Source organism: Saccostrea cucullata, unplaced genomic scaffold, assembly GCF_032062105.1.
Source record: "Saccostrea cucullata isolate Sc308-1 unplaced genomic scaffold, CSIRO_AGI_Scuc_v1 ctg556, whole genome shotgun sequence".
NCBI lineage: Eukaryota > Metazoa > Mollusca > Bivalvia > Ostreida > Ostreidae > Saccostrea > Saccostrea cuccullata.
Window position 1 is genome coordinate 94,992 of NW_026920218.1, and position 18,114 is coordinate 113,105.

General features: G+C 36.9%; 1 protein-coding gene across 1 annotated transcript; it reads left to right on the top strand.

Moving 5' to 3' along the window:
- Nucleotides 1–1,485: 1,485 nt before the first annotated feature.
- On the top strand, nucleotides 1,486–3,513 carry LOC134245105 (uncharacterized). Its single transcript, XM_062727367.1, has one exon. The coding sequence runs from the start codon at nucleotides 1,486–1,488 to the stop codon at nucleotides 3,511–3,513; it is 2,028 nt and encodes a 675-aa protein (XP_062583351.1).
- Nucleotides 3,514–18,114: the final 14,601 nt, after the last annotated feature.

The window sequence follows — 18,114 nt, forward strand, 5'->3', positions numbered from 1 at the left end:
AAACCAACTAAGTACATAGTTATGATGAGCAAGAGTGCCTCTACCAAAATTGTAAAATTTATGGCCATGGGGTCAGGGGTTCTGGTGTTAGGACGGGGCTCTATTGATCATATAGTGAAAATACATGACTTCATTGAAAATCTTCTTCTCTGCTCCTGGGTATTAAATAAACTAACTAAGTACATAGGTATGAGTGCAAGAGTGACTCTACCAAAATTGTGAATTTTATGGCCCTAGGGTCAGGGGTTCTTGTTTTAGGGTGGGCTCTAATGATTATATAGTGACATGCATGTATTCTTTGAACATCTTATCCTTTGCTCCTGGTTAATATACTAATGATCAAATTACATATTAAAGGGCAGGTTTTATTCTATTTTTCAGTTTTACAAACCCTCCGCTCAAGGTTTTTAATTTTCAGAAAAAAAATAAAACAATTTTTTTCTTTCCGATGTCAAATTTGCGTCGGGATCGAGATTTCAAATTTACGAACTCGCACTTCCGGTTTTAAGATGAAACGGCGGGTAATTAAAGTTAGATCTAAGACAAAAATTGCTTGGTTTAGTGTAAAATTCATCGATACGAAGGCATTCAAAACGTTTCACACGTTCAAAGGACAAATAAAATGCTGACGACTTTGTTGCACAATGACATGCTGGTGAGATACATGTAATTATGTATTCGTTTCAAAAGTATCTGTCTGTTAATTATTTTCGTCCCCCAGGTTTTAAACAGTTAACTACCTGTGGTAGCTATTGCATATTGCCAGCGACATTGTTTAGGTCTCTAATATAGCTTACAGTCTAAGCATCATTCTTCTGAAAAGGGTTGCTTATGCATCAGATGTAATGAATAAAACTATGGGAGAAGTTAAGTCCATTTGAGGAAGAAATAAACAATAACCCGAAGAAATAAAAAAATCAACAATTAAAAGGCAAGAATATATAGAGATATATATATACAGGCATGTAGTATCATTTGTATAAGCCAAAAAAATTATTTTACACTTAACTTAATGTTCACCCTACTCCCCAAATTTCTCCCTGTCAGTTTTAAGCCAGCCCCAGAGACAAAGACAAAGTACGAAAAGGGAACAATTTAGGAAGGCACAAAAAAGGCTCTTTAAGAATCAGTCAGAAGATGATTCCGTTGATGATGAATCATACCAACCCACCAAGGAAAGCGAAGAAGATGCCTGCATCACGGACTTGAGCGGTTTATCAGAAACTGAGGGCCATGAATACGTTCCTAGAAAACGAAATCCTTCTAGGGATCCATCCTCACCAGGGTACGGCAGGAAAGGTAAGGTAATAAAGTTGAAATACAAAACCGGATTGAAGAAGAAGTAGCAAGATTCTGGATTCTATAATGTCCAAGAAGAGTTTTTAAATTTATCAGTATGGGAAAAATTTGACAGAATGTATTTGCAATCAAAATCTATAGAAGCTGATAATAAGGTTAACCATTTGGCGAAGAATGTGTTATAAAATGGGTAAGGGTAGTCTTGACTTCTCAACAAAGACCATCCACAGAGATTTAATCAATGAATTCATTGACTTCATGAAGTCAATGGGTGTCAATCCCCAAACAAGTCACAATTACCTGAAGTCTCTGAATCATTTGATTTCGTATTATGTAAATGCATCAGAGCTTTACGTCGAAGACCGGGAAGAACGAAAAAGACTGAAAGCCGAAAGAAACTTGATCGACGAAATTCTCAAGGTGGGTGTCTCAAAGGACGCACGCGTCCGGTACAGGCTGAAAATCCTTACTGCCCCTCCGCCATTACAACCAGCGCAGATTGCTGAACGTGTGAACATACTTCGAGCCACTGCAGTAAAGGAAATGGATGAAATAGAAAAAGTTAAGGCATTAAAGATGGATAACATAGCTTTACTTAACAGGTACATAGCTTTTGAGATCTGTTTGCGTCAAGGACATCGGCCAGGAGTAGTAATGAACTGGAAAATTCAGACCTACATTTCAGCACTCGAGAAACCACAGAACAACCCAGTGTTTAGAGGCGAGAAGATGCTTGTCCCAGTGCATGAACATAAGACCGCTGATAAATACCTTGCCAGGATTGTTATGGATACTTTCCTGCAATCATTTTTGGAGAAGTACCTGCGACTGGTGAGGGGCGAGATTGTTAGAAAAACCAGGACCACGAGTGATAATGTCCTGCTGCAGAGTAAGGGAGAAGCTTTCTTGAAAGTCGGAGATGGAATTAATGACCTACAAAAGAAGCACGGTTTTAAGACGACTTTTATAACAACATCGGATGCTAGAAGGTCGCATGAATCCTTCAACCAAGCAAATACGAGTGAACAAGCTAAAAACATTTCAGACTTCATGTGCCATTCGGAGGACACGAGAGACAGGTGTTACAGGTTTGCCAACTGTGAATCTGCCTGTCAGGCCCTCTACGACATATACAACCCCGCACAATCGCTGTCTAACCATGCCACGGCAGGAGCAGGCAATGCCTACAGAGAGGAGGGCCCAAGGGAGGTAAGTGAGACAGCCACAGTTGGTGCAGAAAAAGAGAAAGGACCAACGTCACAAAAGGTAAGAAGGAAAGACACAACAGATAAACCTGGAGAAGAAGCAGTAACTCGAGATAAAGGTACCATAGAAAGTCCCAGCCCAAGCAAAAGGACATCAACTAGGGAACCAGGGTCAATTGGGAAAACAAGAGTGAAGGCGGCGCTGACCCGACAATATGGAGACCTTGCGGATGCAACAATTCCCAAACCGTCCGAGTTGAGCAAATATGGCATAAAGAAAAGCAACAGAGAAAAAATAGCCAGGGATCTTCGCTATGAGGTAAGGATTCACGAAGATGCTGCGCGATATTTGTTGAAAAGGGAGGCAAGGGCTGCTAAAGTGGACATAAAGGACCTAAAAACACATGTTCCAAGAGCTTATAATGTTCCTGAAAACATTTCAAGAGGTAAGAAATTAGAAAATGATTTGTTGAAAAGGAAAATGGAAGGGTTTTGGAATATTGAGAGATCAAGGCCCAGTCCAACTGACGAGGACATAGTTAGACTGATAGAAACCCAGGAGTGGCCCAATATAATGGTAAGGAATGTAGAAGAGCTAGGTAAGGGAGTATTCACCATGGAAAGGGATTTTGAGAGGGGTGATGTTGTGTGCGACTACCATGGGGATCATATTTCGGCTTCCGAAGGAGAAAAAAGAATGAAAACATATGGAGATGACCCAGCTGGGAACTATTTTTTATTTTATAAGAATGCGGAAGGCTCGAAAAAGTGCTGTGATGCCTCCAAGTTACCCTGTAAATGCCACCCGAATCTTGAATCAACAAAAGGACGGTTGATCGACCATTCAGCCACTAATCCAAACTTAAATTCAAAGGTAAGAAAACTAAATGGCGAAACTGTAGTGTTACTGGTTGCCCAAGAACGAATTCCTCCATTCACACAACTTTGGCATGATTATGGTGTGCGGAAATCTGAATCGGGGGAAATTATTGATTGGTTAAATAAATAGATATTAGACTGTTTCATTATTACTTGGTAAATGCTATTGTCAATTCTACAGTGTTATGTGAATAGTTCTTTATATAGTTTGGTTTTGTTTATTTGAAACTCCTAACATTTATTAATTTAGTTATCATATGTTTCGTACTAAATACCATATGCTTCCTATTTTCAGATCCATTGGTTTACTTGTTTTCATGTTTAAGTTGATATCAAAGTTTCAGCAGAAAATGAAAAAGATGGGGGGCCGCCCAGGTCGACGTGAAGGAGTGCAGGCATCACTAAAAAGCCGCGCAACTACTCTCGGTCTGGTGTCCCCTGCAAATTCATCAAGGGAGACACAACAGTGAGTCCTGTATGATAGGAATTATAATTGTAGGCAACAAGTAAATTTTAGAACAATGTCTATACATTTACCTAACACATATTTAAAAAATGAAGATGTATTGAGAGACTTTTAAAGAATTGGTTTTTTAAAACATATTTTGACCAACATCACAAAATTTATATAACTGGCCCAAACTGGCAGATGATGAAATAAGGAATTCAATGTTCTACTTTCCTAATTGTTAGCATTATGTGTCCAGTGGTAAGGGGCCTATTACAATAGCATAAAAAAGAATGTTCAAATATTAATGATTGATTTATCAATTTTTTTTATTTCCTTATCCTTCGGGACTTTTTTCTTCTCATTTCATAACTAAACCTAAACATGCTGGCCTTATAATGAAGAAAGTGGCCTCTTTCAAAATAGATAATTTCCCTCTAGGTCAGGGGTGCCAGATGGGTACTTTGACTAAAATATAAGCAACAAAGTCAACATTATTGATAAGCAATAGTGCCTCTTTCAAAATTTTTGAATTTCATGGCTTTGGATTTAAACTCGAACCAAATACAATCGCTGGAAATTTGTTACATGATACTCAGGTGACCTATAAGGCCCGTGGGCCCCTTGTTTTTTATTTATTTTTTTCTTGTTGCCTTAATGCTGTTAATTTTTAAATGTAATCAGATAATATCCCCATTCTGTCAGTGCTGAAAAAATTCTCATTGTAAATTTTGAAGATAATGATGAGAGACCAGTACAATCAAGGATACACCAAAGACTTTTTTCAAGATTTTTGTCAATTTATAGATTTGTGGCTTAAAAACCAATGCTAATCACTGCTTTATGATGCATGAAAATGATTATTAAATGGTTTTCTAATTATTTAAAAGTAATCAAACATAAACACTAACACATGTGAATGTGCCGTTATTGACTTGGTCTGTAACTGCCTGCTGATGAATGGAGCAATAAATCACTGTGACCACATGGGGAATTCTTCTTCGCTAGCCACACAGAGGCTATCATTAATTAAACTACAGGGACTCTAATTTAGGGAAGGAGATCTAAAAGGTCATTAATGACCATGAAATAAGAGGTGGAGCCATTTTTATAGGGGAATCTTTCGGATTCAGAATTGAACCTATTTTACCTCTTTAAAAGCACCTAGATAAAGAACAGAACCTCCCATTCTTGTGAATATGCATAGGAAATATGGATAAGCGACATGTGTCCAAAGCTGAATCTTACAGGTGTCATATATTTCTAGCTTTGGCTGGCCAGAATGCGTCTCAAATGTGTGTTCACAAAATCGTATCTCAGATTTTTGATATCTTGCTCAGTTATCGAATTATTGGGGGAAATGTAGAATTGGGCTAAACTCTTTTAAACTTTTTTAAAGTTTCGATATTTATTTTTCTTCTTACATCATTTTTTATCAATAACATATACTGTTAACCTGGAAATTTTTGCTTTAGATAAATTTTTAGCAGTTTCGAGTTCATTGCAATCGCTAATATATTTTTCTTTATAAATTACCAATAAGACAATGTAAACAAAGCAGTGGTCATTCGCAAAATTTTGAAACGTAAAAATTAATGAACACCTTTTTACCCCAATTCGCAAAATAAAATCGACCTTAATTAATCGACCTTAAAAATTCCAGATTTATGGTAATGTATAATCAGAATTGTCAAATATTTCACCGAGTCACATCACAGCACATATTTTGACAAAGTCGTCTCTTTACTTCTCCTGGAAAAAAAGTTGTACCGGTAATTCTTGATTGTAGGGCTGACTTCGTATGGATACTGTGTCTACGTATAATGGCAAGAATCACACTCATCTGGCGCACAAAGTCTTGACTGTTTTCACGGCACATTAGGTATTGCATCACAATTTCACCGGCTGTTTGAGTCCTCTGAATTAGGGTTTGGATTATGGGCTCACTTGGATCCTAACGTGTATAGCGTAACGATGTCCCAAGCCTGGCTGAAGAGATGAATGTCGTCTACTAGGATGCTGATAGTTGGTGACCGCAGGAGATTAGGTGAGACCTTTATCAATGACAACAACCATTTACACGTATAGTGTAGAATAGATCCAATCATCCCAAGTTTCATTTCTCACCCACTTAACAAATTTAACACCATTTTCTGGATAAAGTTTGAACGTTTGGATGTTTTAAATAATTATTGTTCATGTACATTTAAATTAAATTTGAAAAATGCCTATTGGAGAAATTGATATCTAAACATTGTTGTCTGTTATCAGGCTGATAAAGTTAAGATTGGGTATTTGAAGGAGATGTTGACTTTGTTGAGGAAGTTCCTTGAGAAGATTGTTAGGCCAATGATCATAGAATCCACTAAGGACCTCACACCTGTGCCATTCAAAGACAGCAACTCCCAGCTGATTGATTGATTGTATACTGTTTAACGTCCCTCTTCAGAATATTTCACTGATATGGAGACGTCTCCATTACCGGTGAAGGGCTGCAAATTTAGGCTTATGCTAGGCACTTACGGCCTTTGAGCAGGGAGGGATCTTCATCCGAAGGACCGCCCATTTAGTCGCCTTTTACGACAAGCAAGGGGGTTCTGAGGACCTATTCTAACCCGGATTCCCACGGGGCAACTCCCAGCTGAATGACAACATCATTGCCACTGGTGTAATAACGTGGACCATGAGGATGAAATTTAACTAGCTCTTTCAAGAGAACATTTACAGGAGAAAAAAAAGAAGCAGTTTCAGAATTCTCAGAACAAAGAAAATAAGTAGTATTTGCAACTTGTACAAATGAAAAGAACGTATACGCAGGCAGGGTTAGTTCTGTTTTTCTTTCCCCCATGGCAGTCGATGTCTTAAAATTCCAGGGTCTTGTCTGGTAGGATTTTGAAGAAGATGCCGGTTTCTTCAGCATTGTAGATATCTGGGGAGTACGTCTGTAGTAGATGTGTTAAGAAATAATGCATTTTCAAAATATAATCAATAGAGCTCAACACCAGAACCCCTGACCCTGGGGCCATAAAAATCATAATTTTGGAAGACGCATTCTTGCTCATCATAACTACATAGTAAGTTTGTTTAATACCCAGGAACAAAGAAGAAGATTTGTTAAAAAAAAGTAATTTTTACTATAAATATATAACCTCGCCCTTGCACCGCAACCACTGATCATGGGTCTTTAAAATTCACAATTTTGGAAGAGGCATATTTCCTCACCATAACTATATACTTAGTTAGTTTGTTTAAATACCCAGGAGCATAGACGATTTTCAAAGAATTTCTGTATACTATGATTATAGAGCCTCTTCCTAACATCAGAACCCCAGACCCTGGGGCCATAAGATTCACAATTTTGGTGGAGGCATACTTTCTTATCATAACTTTATAATAAGTTAGTTTATTTAAAACCCAGGAGCATAGAAGATTTATATAAAAAAAATAATGCATTTTCACTTTTTAATCAAAAGAGTCCCGATTGAAAATTGGTATCAAGCATTTGAAAATGATTATGTAATTTCAAAACAAAAGGTGAAGCTGGGTAATATTGAAGGAAGTTGTTTAGAAAATTTTCTCATCTTGTAAGGACAAAAGTATTTGTATTACTCAAGAACTCAATGTATTATACCTAAATTTACAGAAGCTGTTAACATTTTTAAGTATTACAGGAAAATTGAAAAATATTGTGAGAGCAATTTTCATTGTAGAACTAAAATGTATAGTAAATGGGCAATGTTTGATTTGATTTGTCATACATAATTCCAATTATTACTTAAGGTGAAATTATGAAAGCTGGTATTTGGAAAAGGTGCACAGAGTGCGTGTGGTGTGTGAGGGTGTGTTTTTGTGTATGTATTTTGTTTTCTTTTGTAAGTATAAAAATTTTCAAAAATAAAGCATTAAAAAAAAAAAAAATAGGAGTCCCGACCTAATACTAGAACCCCTGACCCCGGGGCCATGAATTTCACAATTTTGGTAAAAGACTCAATGCTAATTACAATCATGCAAACAATTTGACTGCTTGAAGTCCAGGAGTAAAGAAGACGATTTTTAAAGATTGCATTTATTTTAGTGGTTTTGGCCCCACCCCTCAGTCCCAAGGGGGACAGGGACCATGAAATTCACAATTTTCGTTTAAATGCTGTCTACCAAAATTGGTTGAAATTGGTTGAGTGCTTCTAGAGAAGAAGCTAAAATGTTCAAAAGTTTACGCCCGACTTACGACGATTGACTAAACGATATCGCACTCAGGTGACCTAAAAAATGCCATAATTTTTTCAGTAATTTTCAATTATCTCCCCTTCGAAAGGGGCGCGACCCTTCATTTGAACAATTTTGAATCCCTTCAACCTTCAAATTTGGTTGAAATTGGTCCAGCGGTTCTTGAGAAGAAGTCGAAAAGGTTACGGACATACGGACAGACAGACGGACATCGGACAAAATGTGATCAGAAAAGCTTACTTGAGCCTTCGGCTCAGTTGAGCTAAAAATGGGACCGGAAGTTCACTTCGCGAGATCGGAGTTCGAGCCAATACACACAAATTAATGTCTGCCTGACAACAGATCTTGATTATAAGCGTCCAGATTACTTTGAACACGATAACATAGAAACAACAATGCTTGGAATTATTTTCTATTGTTCTGCATATCGGCCTCCATCTGCTACCTCCCCCTGGGTGATGATTTGGAAAGGGAGATAAATTGTGCCTCCCGCTGAGTCGATGTGTTGGCTTGGGAGATAAAATTATGCCTACCGCTTTGATGAAAATGGAATGATCTTAATCGTTGATTTAAATACTGATCTCATAGGCGTCGTAAAAGAGGGGGGGGGGGCTAAGCCCCCCACTTTCGATTTCATGCGATTCCGACGCCTATGGACCTCCTAAAAGACCCCTATGGCACGTGACCTCTGCTCTAGAGAAGTTTGACTTTACACAAGTAGTACAACAACAGACTTTAATTTTTCTTTCTGTATGATTTATGAATTTATGTATAATTATTAGGGAGAAAAAATTATTTTGATTTTAATTCAATTTAAATGAAATATTACAAAAAATAGCATTTACTATACTTTGGTTCTTCAAAGTCACTCAAGAGGAATCAGATTGTTTCCGCGAGGCCGATGGACGAGAAGAGTAGAGAGCATGGAGGATCTGTCATTAAATAATTGGTAAAGAATCGCGGAACCAGCCGATTTAATTTTTGAGAGGAACCAATCCATCAATGTTCTTGGCAATGTATTGTACTTTCGTTATGAAATTGTTAAAATCATTCGATTGATTGTATATAGTTTAACGTCCTTCTCGAGAATTTTTCACTCATATGGAGACGCAATTGCAACCACTTGCCGGTGGAGAGCTGCCGATATTGTCATATACTCGGCACTCAGGTCCATGGAGCAGGGAGGGATCTTTTTTTGTGCCAGCACTTACTGCGACACGGGACCTCGGTTAAAACGGTCTCATTCGAAGGACCGGTCTCAACGTCCCACAGTGGGATTCGAACCCGCGACGTAAGGATTGACTCCTTACTTCGCGACTCTAGAGCAGACGCTCTTACCACTGCACCACGCGGGCGACACGAATCATTCGATTGTAAATAGTGACATATGCCCCAGAAGTCGAGCTTTCTCAACTCCTTCGCAAAAGAGCTGTAGTGAGATACAGAGATAGATAACTGCAAGGTACTCGTAATATGTATTTTAATAATATTTGGGTAGATTTAAATCAGTTATACAGGTTGTGGGTGTGAAGTACTTGTATATATGTCAAGATTGTGATTTTTATTATTTCAATAGTCATATCAAATTGTATACTTAAAGGAAGATATGGAGATAACGACTAGTTTTCAATATCCAAGTCCATAAAGCAACAAAAAAATTGGAGCAGTGAAAACACGGATTTCCGAAATATCAGAGGTAGGATCAGGAGTTATGGAGCAGTGAGCATCCCCCACCGACTGGTCATAAACACAGTGTGCTTCTTGTAATGATCGGGAAATAACGGAAAAATCCGTTGTCAATTCAATGTACAAATAATGTACCAACTGCCAGCACGAAAAACGTCAGTCAGCATTTGAGTGAATGATAAATTGTATTTCCTGACAAGGTCATTGTATGACCATAGAATTTTCAAAATTATGACTTTAAACTACACTGCTAAGTCATTACGTTTATCATACAGTTTAAAAGAAAAGCATAAGAACATAGTATGCGAATTTTTTTTTGACTATGTAGCCGAAAATTATGAAAATTGGTTAGATGTGTATTTTGGTTACTTTGCCCTAAAATCGAATCATTTAAAATTTAGAGGAAACAATCTTTCATAATCAGAAAGCTGACTTGGTTGCTCGTGTAACAATCTATTTTCTTAAAAAAAAACTTGAATCCCGAAAAATAATCATATTCAGATTAAAAATGTTGGCTATCAAAACACAGTTTAGCAAACCGATCACACCCGTGAAACATATCCAGTTTTTATAAACAGGGCACGAGCTCTGTTATTGATGATGTTAAAGATTCACCGGGTGCGTTCATTTTTAAAGTTTGTTCACCACAATTGCACGGACTTACAATATAGTGTATATTTTGCTATCGAACAATTCTACGGTGAATTTTCTGGATAAAAGATTTAATTTTTTCATTTATACGCACCAAGATTACCATTTTTCCTTAGTATTGAGAATAACCAGAAGTCTCTGTCGAGACTGAAACTCTACTGGTTTGTACTTATAAAAAATAAAGAGGAAAATAGCAGTTGGGATATAAAACTTTACAAATGCAATAAATAGAATAACTAAAGCAAAGCTCGTTGCAAAGCAACGAGTAGGTCTTCCCTCTTGTTTGACCGGAAGTAACTTTCATTTAAAAAAAAAAAAAGACTAAATACATCCAAAAATGGTTTGATCCTTCAAATCTATGTTAATTCATGCAAAAAGCCATTTGGCTACTTCCGGTCTGACAGGAAGTGATGACGATGGACTGAAAAATGAATTTTATGCTCCCAAAACTTGTCAAAAACGAAGAAAAATACACATTTTCTGACTACATCCGGTTTGATCGGAAGTGACGTAACCGAACAAATTTTGACGACTCCAATAGATTAACCTTGACATTTTGAAAAACTTTGATTCTTTAACATATTACAAATTCTCATTTCTTTTTAGCTCACCTGAGCTGAAAGCTCAAGTGAGCTTTTCTGATCACATTGTGTCCGTCGTCCGTCCGTTTGTCCGTCCGTAAACTTTTCACATTTTCGACTTCTTCTCAAGAACCACTGGGCCAATTTTGACCAAACTTGGTACAAAGCATCCTTTGGTAAAGGGGATTTTAAATTGTTAAAATGAAGGGACATATCTCCTCGCAAGGGGAGATAATCAAGAAAAGACAAAAATAGGGTGGGGTCATTAAAAAATCTTCTTCTCAAGAACCACTGGGCCAGAAAAGCTGAAACTTATGTGGAAGCATCCTGGAGTAATGTAGTTTCTAAATTGTCATAACCCCAAGGGATTGGGCGGGGCCACAATGGGGAATCAAAGTTTTACATAGAAATAAATAGGAAAAATCTTTGAAAATCTTCTTCTCAAGAACCACTGTGCCAGAAAAGCTGAAACTTATTTGGAAACATCCTTGTGTAGTGTAGATTCTAAATTGTTCAAATCATAACCCCCGGGTTTTAGGCGGAACCACAATGGGGAAACAAAGTTTTACATAGAAATATATAGGAAAAATCTTTGAAAATCTTCTTCTCAAGAACCACTGTGCCTGAATAGATGAAACTTATGTGGAAGCATCCTGGGGTAGTGTAGATTCTAAATTGTTCACATCATGACCCCCGAGGATTGGGCGGGGCTACAATGGGGAATCAAAGTTTTACATAAAAATATATAGGAAAAATCTTTGAAAATAATTTTCTCAAGAACCACTGTGCCAGAAAAGCTGAAACTTATGTGGAAGCATCCTGGGATAGTGAAGATTTTAAATTATACAAATCATGACCCCCGGGTGTTGGTTGGGGCCACAATGAGGAATCAAAGTTTTACAAAGAAATATATGGGAAACATCTTTGAAAATCTTCTCCTCAAGAACCAATGGGCCAGAAAAGATGAAACTTATGTGGAACTATCCTGGGATAGTGAAGATTTTAAATTATACAAATCATGACCCCCGGGGATTGGGCGGTGCCACAATGAGGAATCAAATTTTTACATAGAAATATATAGGAAAAATCTTTGAATATCTTCTTAATAGCAACTGTGCCAGAAAAGCTGAAACTTATATGGAAGCATCCTAGGGTAGTGTAGATTTCAAATTGTCTAAATTATTATCAGTGGGGTAGGGTGGGGTAACAATATGTATTACAAGGGGTAAAACTAGTAAAGGACAGAATTGTCAAAGCTTCTCAGGTGAGCGATGTGGCCCATGGGCCTCTTGTTTAGGTATTGAGAAAAACTTTTGGCTCTAATTATAGGGACCAGCCATTTTTCAAAATGTCATCTGATAGATCATGTAATTCTACATTTCTTTTGTTTTATATGTTTTAACAAAATATCTCTAGGTAAAAAGCTATCGAAGAAAAGGTATCCGAAATTTTAAAATTCGCGATAGGACTATTTTCGGGCCATAGCGTAGCGTCGGCGCTTCGTACTTCCGGTGGTTGAGATATACCAAATACACACCTCAAAAGGTTGCTCTATCAGCACTGAAAATTTCATGCTGTTTTTGAGAAAACTGCTGGCTGACAAAATTACCCTCTAAAACTCGCTAAATCGCAGAAAACCCCGAATCGGAAGTGACGTCATCCAATAAAAAAAAAACGCCTTAAGTTCATATAATTTGTCATTAATGCTGAAAGTTTCATGAAAATCCATCGACGCATTTACGAGAAATCGCCTGCACAAAATCGGTAAGAATAATAAGAAAAGTTTAAAAGAAACAACGGAGTAATAAGAAAGTATTCCTTTGAAACGAAAGACCTTAATGACGAAAACCGACACACAGAATAATGTATCTTAGTGTAGTCGCCCCGTGGGGATCCGGGTTAGAATAGGTCCTCAGTACCCCCTTGCTTGTCGTAAAAGGCGACTAAATCGGGTGGTCCTTCGGATGAGACCTTATAAACCGCGGCCCCGTGTCACAGCAGGTGTGGAAAGATAAAGATCCCTCCCTGCTCAAAGGCCTTAAGTACCGAGCATAGGCCTAAATTTTCAGCCCTTCACCGGTACGTAATGGTGACGTCTCCATATCAGTGAAATATTCTGGAGAGGGACGTTCAACAGTATACAATCAATCAATCTGAGTGTAGTCTTCTTCTTCTTCTGTGCCAAGTTATATTGAAATCAGGCCAAAACTGTAGGAGGAGTAGCGTTTAAATGTATATCAAAGAATTTCTTTTTTTAAGTAACAACAGCAAGACCGTTCATCGAAACAAAAATCTATATACAGAATAATGTATTTTAATGTGGTCTACTTGTGTGTCAAGTTATATTGAATTCAGACCAAAACTATAGGAGGAGTAGCATTTGAAATGATTTTCACAAATGATTCTATTTTTAGTAACAACGGCAACACCGTTCATCGAAATCAAAAACCGATAAATAGAAAGATGTATCTTAGTGTAGTCTACTTGTCTGCCAAGTTATATTAAAATCAGACCAAAACTGTAGGAGGAGTAGCATTTTGAATGATTTTCACCAAAAAAAATCTATTTTTAGTAATAACGGCAGCAACGTTCATCGAAATCAAAATCCGGTACACAGAATTATGTATCTTAGTATGGTCTACTTGTGTGTCAACTGAGAAGAATTACACGCTTAGTTTGGACTTTCAGTCAGGTGTGCCATTCTCGACGTTACCTAATTAGCTTCGGAAATTTACACAGCTTCCCTTCACTGTTGAAATATACATGATAGAAATGCTGCCGAATGTCAAATGGTGTAAATAGCCAATTAAAAGTTCTCTCACGGCACAGGATTGGGCATAAGTCGTCTGATCGTTATCAACAACAATTTTAAGTTCCTGTGTTATTTATTTCATAACCACTAGTTATGAGAATCTACTAGTATTCTCCAATACGTAGCGCCGAGAAAGTCACTCCCTACTAAAAGTCCAAAGATAGGGTAAAATACTCCTATATTGAAACCAAACCAAAACTGTAGGAGGAGTAGCATTTTGAAAAATTGTTAACAGACAGACAGACGGCCGGGCGCATTACTTTCGCATAAGCTCTTCTGGTCTCTGGTCTCTTTCAAAATTGAAAGTTCCGAAACTTAACCAATGTCTTTTACTAATTGGGAGACTTTTCAATATTTGTATTTGTTCACCCCTTCAATGAGTGTTTGCTTCTGAAAGTTTTTGAATTTTACGGCTCATTGAAAATTTTCAAAACGAGAAGTCGTAGAGACAAGGGACCAACTGCACAAGATTCAATGATCTTTGATCCTGAAATTTATACAAAGGCCAAAGTTAGGTCAAGGCCATTCCAAATACGAGAAATTAAGCTCTTTTTATATTTCTTCTATCTTTCAACATATATTACATGTTTTTGCATCTTTACTATGTACTCATAATTTTTTTTCCAAACATTTCATTCTTGTCCCCTAAGATTAACACTTTTAAAAGTTACTGCCCTTTGTGCGAAAATCCTTTTTTTTTATTTCTTCTATCTTTCAACATATATTACATGTTTTTGCATCTTTACTATGTACTCATAATTTTTTTTCCAAACATTTCATTCTTGTCCCCTAAGATTAACACTTTTAAAAGTTACTGCCCTTTGTGCGAAAATCCTTTTTTTGCAAATCCTCCGACACCGCAGACAGTAGAGAAACGAACGCCGTCACTAATTCCTTCAGGGCCTTAAGACAAAACTTCAGTCTATCAAAGCGAAAGGATCTTATGACCCTGATATGAGTTATCGCCCATTACTGTCTTTGCGCTTGTTTTTATACCTTAAAACTTTAAAGTGTAAGTCGTAGAGGCATGAATTTTTTTGCAATGTGACCCTTGATTTTTGACCTTGAAAATTTATAGGTTATACGTTTCAGTTTATTTAATTTTCATTTTTTCTAATCCTTTAACTAAGCCAATTTTGTTTTCTTTTTCATTGAATTTAATTTTAAGGAAACGGATATAAAACGAAATTCAAAGTAGGAAGCAAGACCTCTTATTGTTCTCTATCCCGGTTTTCAATTCATTTCTGCAGATGTTTTGAAACTGCAAGACTTATTGAAAAAACATTTAAGTTCATAATACCGGATTCTAAAAGTTATTCCAAAAACGACCCCCCATGTTTGATTTTTGACGCCTTTTGCAATTATTGCCCCCTTTTACTGAAAAGCTTGTTATCACTACTCCTCCGAGACCGTAAACCGTAAAGATATAGAACGTTTTCTTTTATTTTCTTCTGTTTTCTTTAATAAAATCATACAAAGTAGGTGGAAATGAAAGTTTAAGGAATCTTCTTCAAGGCACGAGAGACAACCAAGATATTTTAAAGACAAAATCACTTAACAAGATCATACCTGTATTGAACCATTTGATGAATTTCTTTTTTTTTATATTTGAAAGGTGAAGTAGACTGCCTAAGCAAACACGATATGTTTGTAAAACATTGATGCCCCCGTATGAAAACATAGCAAAGATTAAGCTTTTCTTGAATGCAAATTTAATTAATTGGTACCAAAAGTAGGGTATTCTCACTGGAAATCAATTGTGAAATTTGTAAGTTAGCTAATGTTAAAGTTTTTTAAATACAAAAATCTCCAAGGTTAAAATGTCAATGTAATTAGTATAAAATGAAAGGTCTTGCCACATAAAAATACTTTTGTAGAGCATGAAAGACTTAGCCCTACACATTCAGAAGGTATAATCAACGTTCAATTTCTTAAAAAAGGCCAAGGTCAAAGGATCAAAGTTATTGTTATCAAATGAATGGTCTTGTCATAATGATCAAATATGTAAGTATGAAAGCTCTAGCCCTAAGTCTTTTAAAGTTGTGGTCAAGGTTTGCTGTTTAAAAGTAGGTCAATCTCAAAGGTCAAGGTCAAAATGTAAAACGTTCTTGGTATCCAATGAAGGGTCTTCTCACAAGGATTGCATATATGAAATATGAAAGCGCTATATCTTAACGTTCAAAAGTTATGGCCAAGGTTAAAGTTTTTTCACAAGTACGATAATCTACAAGGTCAAAGGGTCAAGGTTGTTGGTATCCAGTGAAAAGTCTTTTAACAAACATTACATATGTGAAGTATAATTGTCCAGGTGTCTACTGTTCAAAAGATATGACAAAAGTAAAATTTTAAATTCCCTAAAAAGTAGGTCAAACTCCAAGGTAAAAGGGTCAAAGTAATTGTTATCAAATAAAAAGTATTGTCTTAAGGATCACTTATGTAAAGTATGAAAGTACTAGCCCTAAGTCTTTACAATTTATGATTAAGGTCTGTTTTTTTTAAAAGAAGTTCAATTTCAAAGATCAAGGTCAAAGGGTCAAGGATCTTCATATCCTATGAAGGGTCTTTTCACTAAGATTACATATATGAAGTGTGAAAGCCCTATACTTTACCGTTCAAAAGTTATGTTCAAGGTTAAAGTTTTTCACAAGAACGAAAATCTACAAGGTCAAAGGGTAAAGGTTGTTGGTATCCAGTGAAAGGTCTTTTAACAAACATTACATATATGAAGTATAAATGTCCTGATGTCTAGTTTCAAAAGATATGCAAATGTTCATGTTTACAAAATTTTAGAATATCTACAAGAGACGGATTATTATAGTAAAATTTGAATAAAATCTTGAAAGTAATTTCAATTAGAAATGCATTAGCATATATGAATTTATTTATCAACACTTTATACACTATTTTTAACAGTTGGTATATTTTTTAAAATATTTAAGTCCGTCGGACGGGACGTTAAATGGTGCCCCGTGTCAAGGATGACAACCCCTTTGGCACGCAAAAGATCGTTTCTCTGGAGTTTGAAATAGACTGATTGATTGTATACTGTTTAACGTCCCTCTCCAGAATATTTCACTGATATGGAGACGTCACCATTGCCGGTGAAGGGCTGCAAATTTGGGCCTATGCTCGGCACTCAGGACCATTGAGCAAGGAGGGATCTTTATCTTTCCACACCTGCTGTGACACGGGGCCTCGGTTTATACGGTCTCATCCGAAGGACCGCCCCATTTAGTCGCCTTTTACGACAAGCAAGGGGTACTGAGGAACTATTATAACCCGGATCCCCACGGGGTAGTTCGAAATAGAGTAAGCTCATTGGGGGCCGCCAGAGAAACCAAAAACTTTACTTATCCGTCAACCTTATAGTCCGCCGAAATATGGCTGAGATATTGCCGACTCGGCGTTAAACAATATATAATCAATCAATCAAAAGATATGACCAAAGTAAAATTTTAAAAGCGTCATGTAAAAGTGGGTCAAACTCTAAGGTCAAGGTCAAAAGGTCAAATTTGGTGGTACCCAAAGAAAGGAATACACATATGAACTAGTGCTAATTGTAACGGGGACCGTTACAGATGTTCCCCAAGCGCTCCCCAACTCCCTTTTGTTGCACTATTCCCTGTAAGCTTCATTCAAAAAGACAAAGTCTGTGAATTTGAGACTTTAACAACGTTTACCCAGAAGTGTACCCAAGTTCATTCAAATTTTAGCATTGCACGCGTGCGCATGTGAATGTATGTGCGTAATGACCATATCATCTTGTCTGTAGTACATATCTACATATTAAAATATACTTAATACTAGCACATTTAATCCAAAAGTATTAAAAAATTCGCTCATTCAAGTGTATTCTTGATTTTACTCATTTCACGGGCACACACGTCCTTTCATGAGCATGGTGACCATACCTTCTTGTAGAAGTCCATTACATGTATTTATGTTCTAAATCCCCACCTGTTTGGTTGAAAACAAAGGGAGTTATAGTTGTTTAATATTCAAGCCAGTCAGATTGCAGCGCACGTACACGCACGTGTATGCATGTGCATGGTGACCATACCTTCTTGTAGAAGTCTTTTATATCTATCTATGTTCCAAATCCCATCCTGTTTAGTTGAAAACCAAGGGAGTTATAGCTATTTAAAGTTTCAGCCAATGAGATTGCAGCGCACGTGCATGCACTTGATTCATACTAATTGCTATATATCATGCTGTAGGATATCCCAATGCATGACAGACATGACCAAAACTATATACCCCCGAAACTTCGTTTACGGGGGCATAAAAAGTGCATGATGCACAAATTAAAGAAAACAGAACCCTTATCAA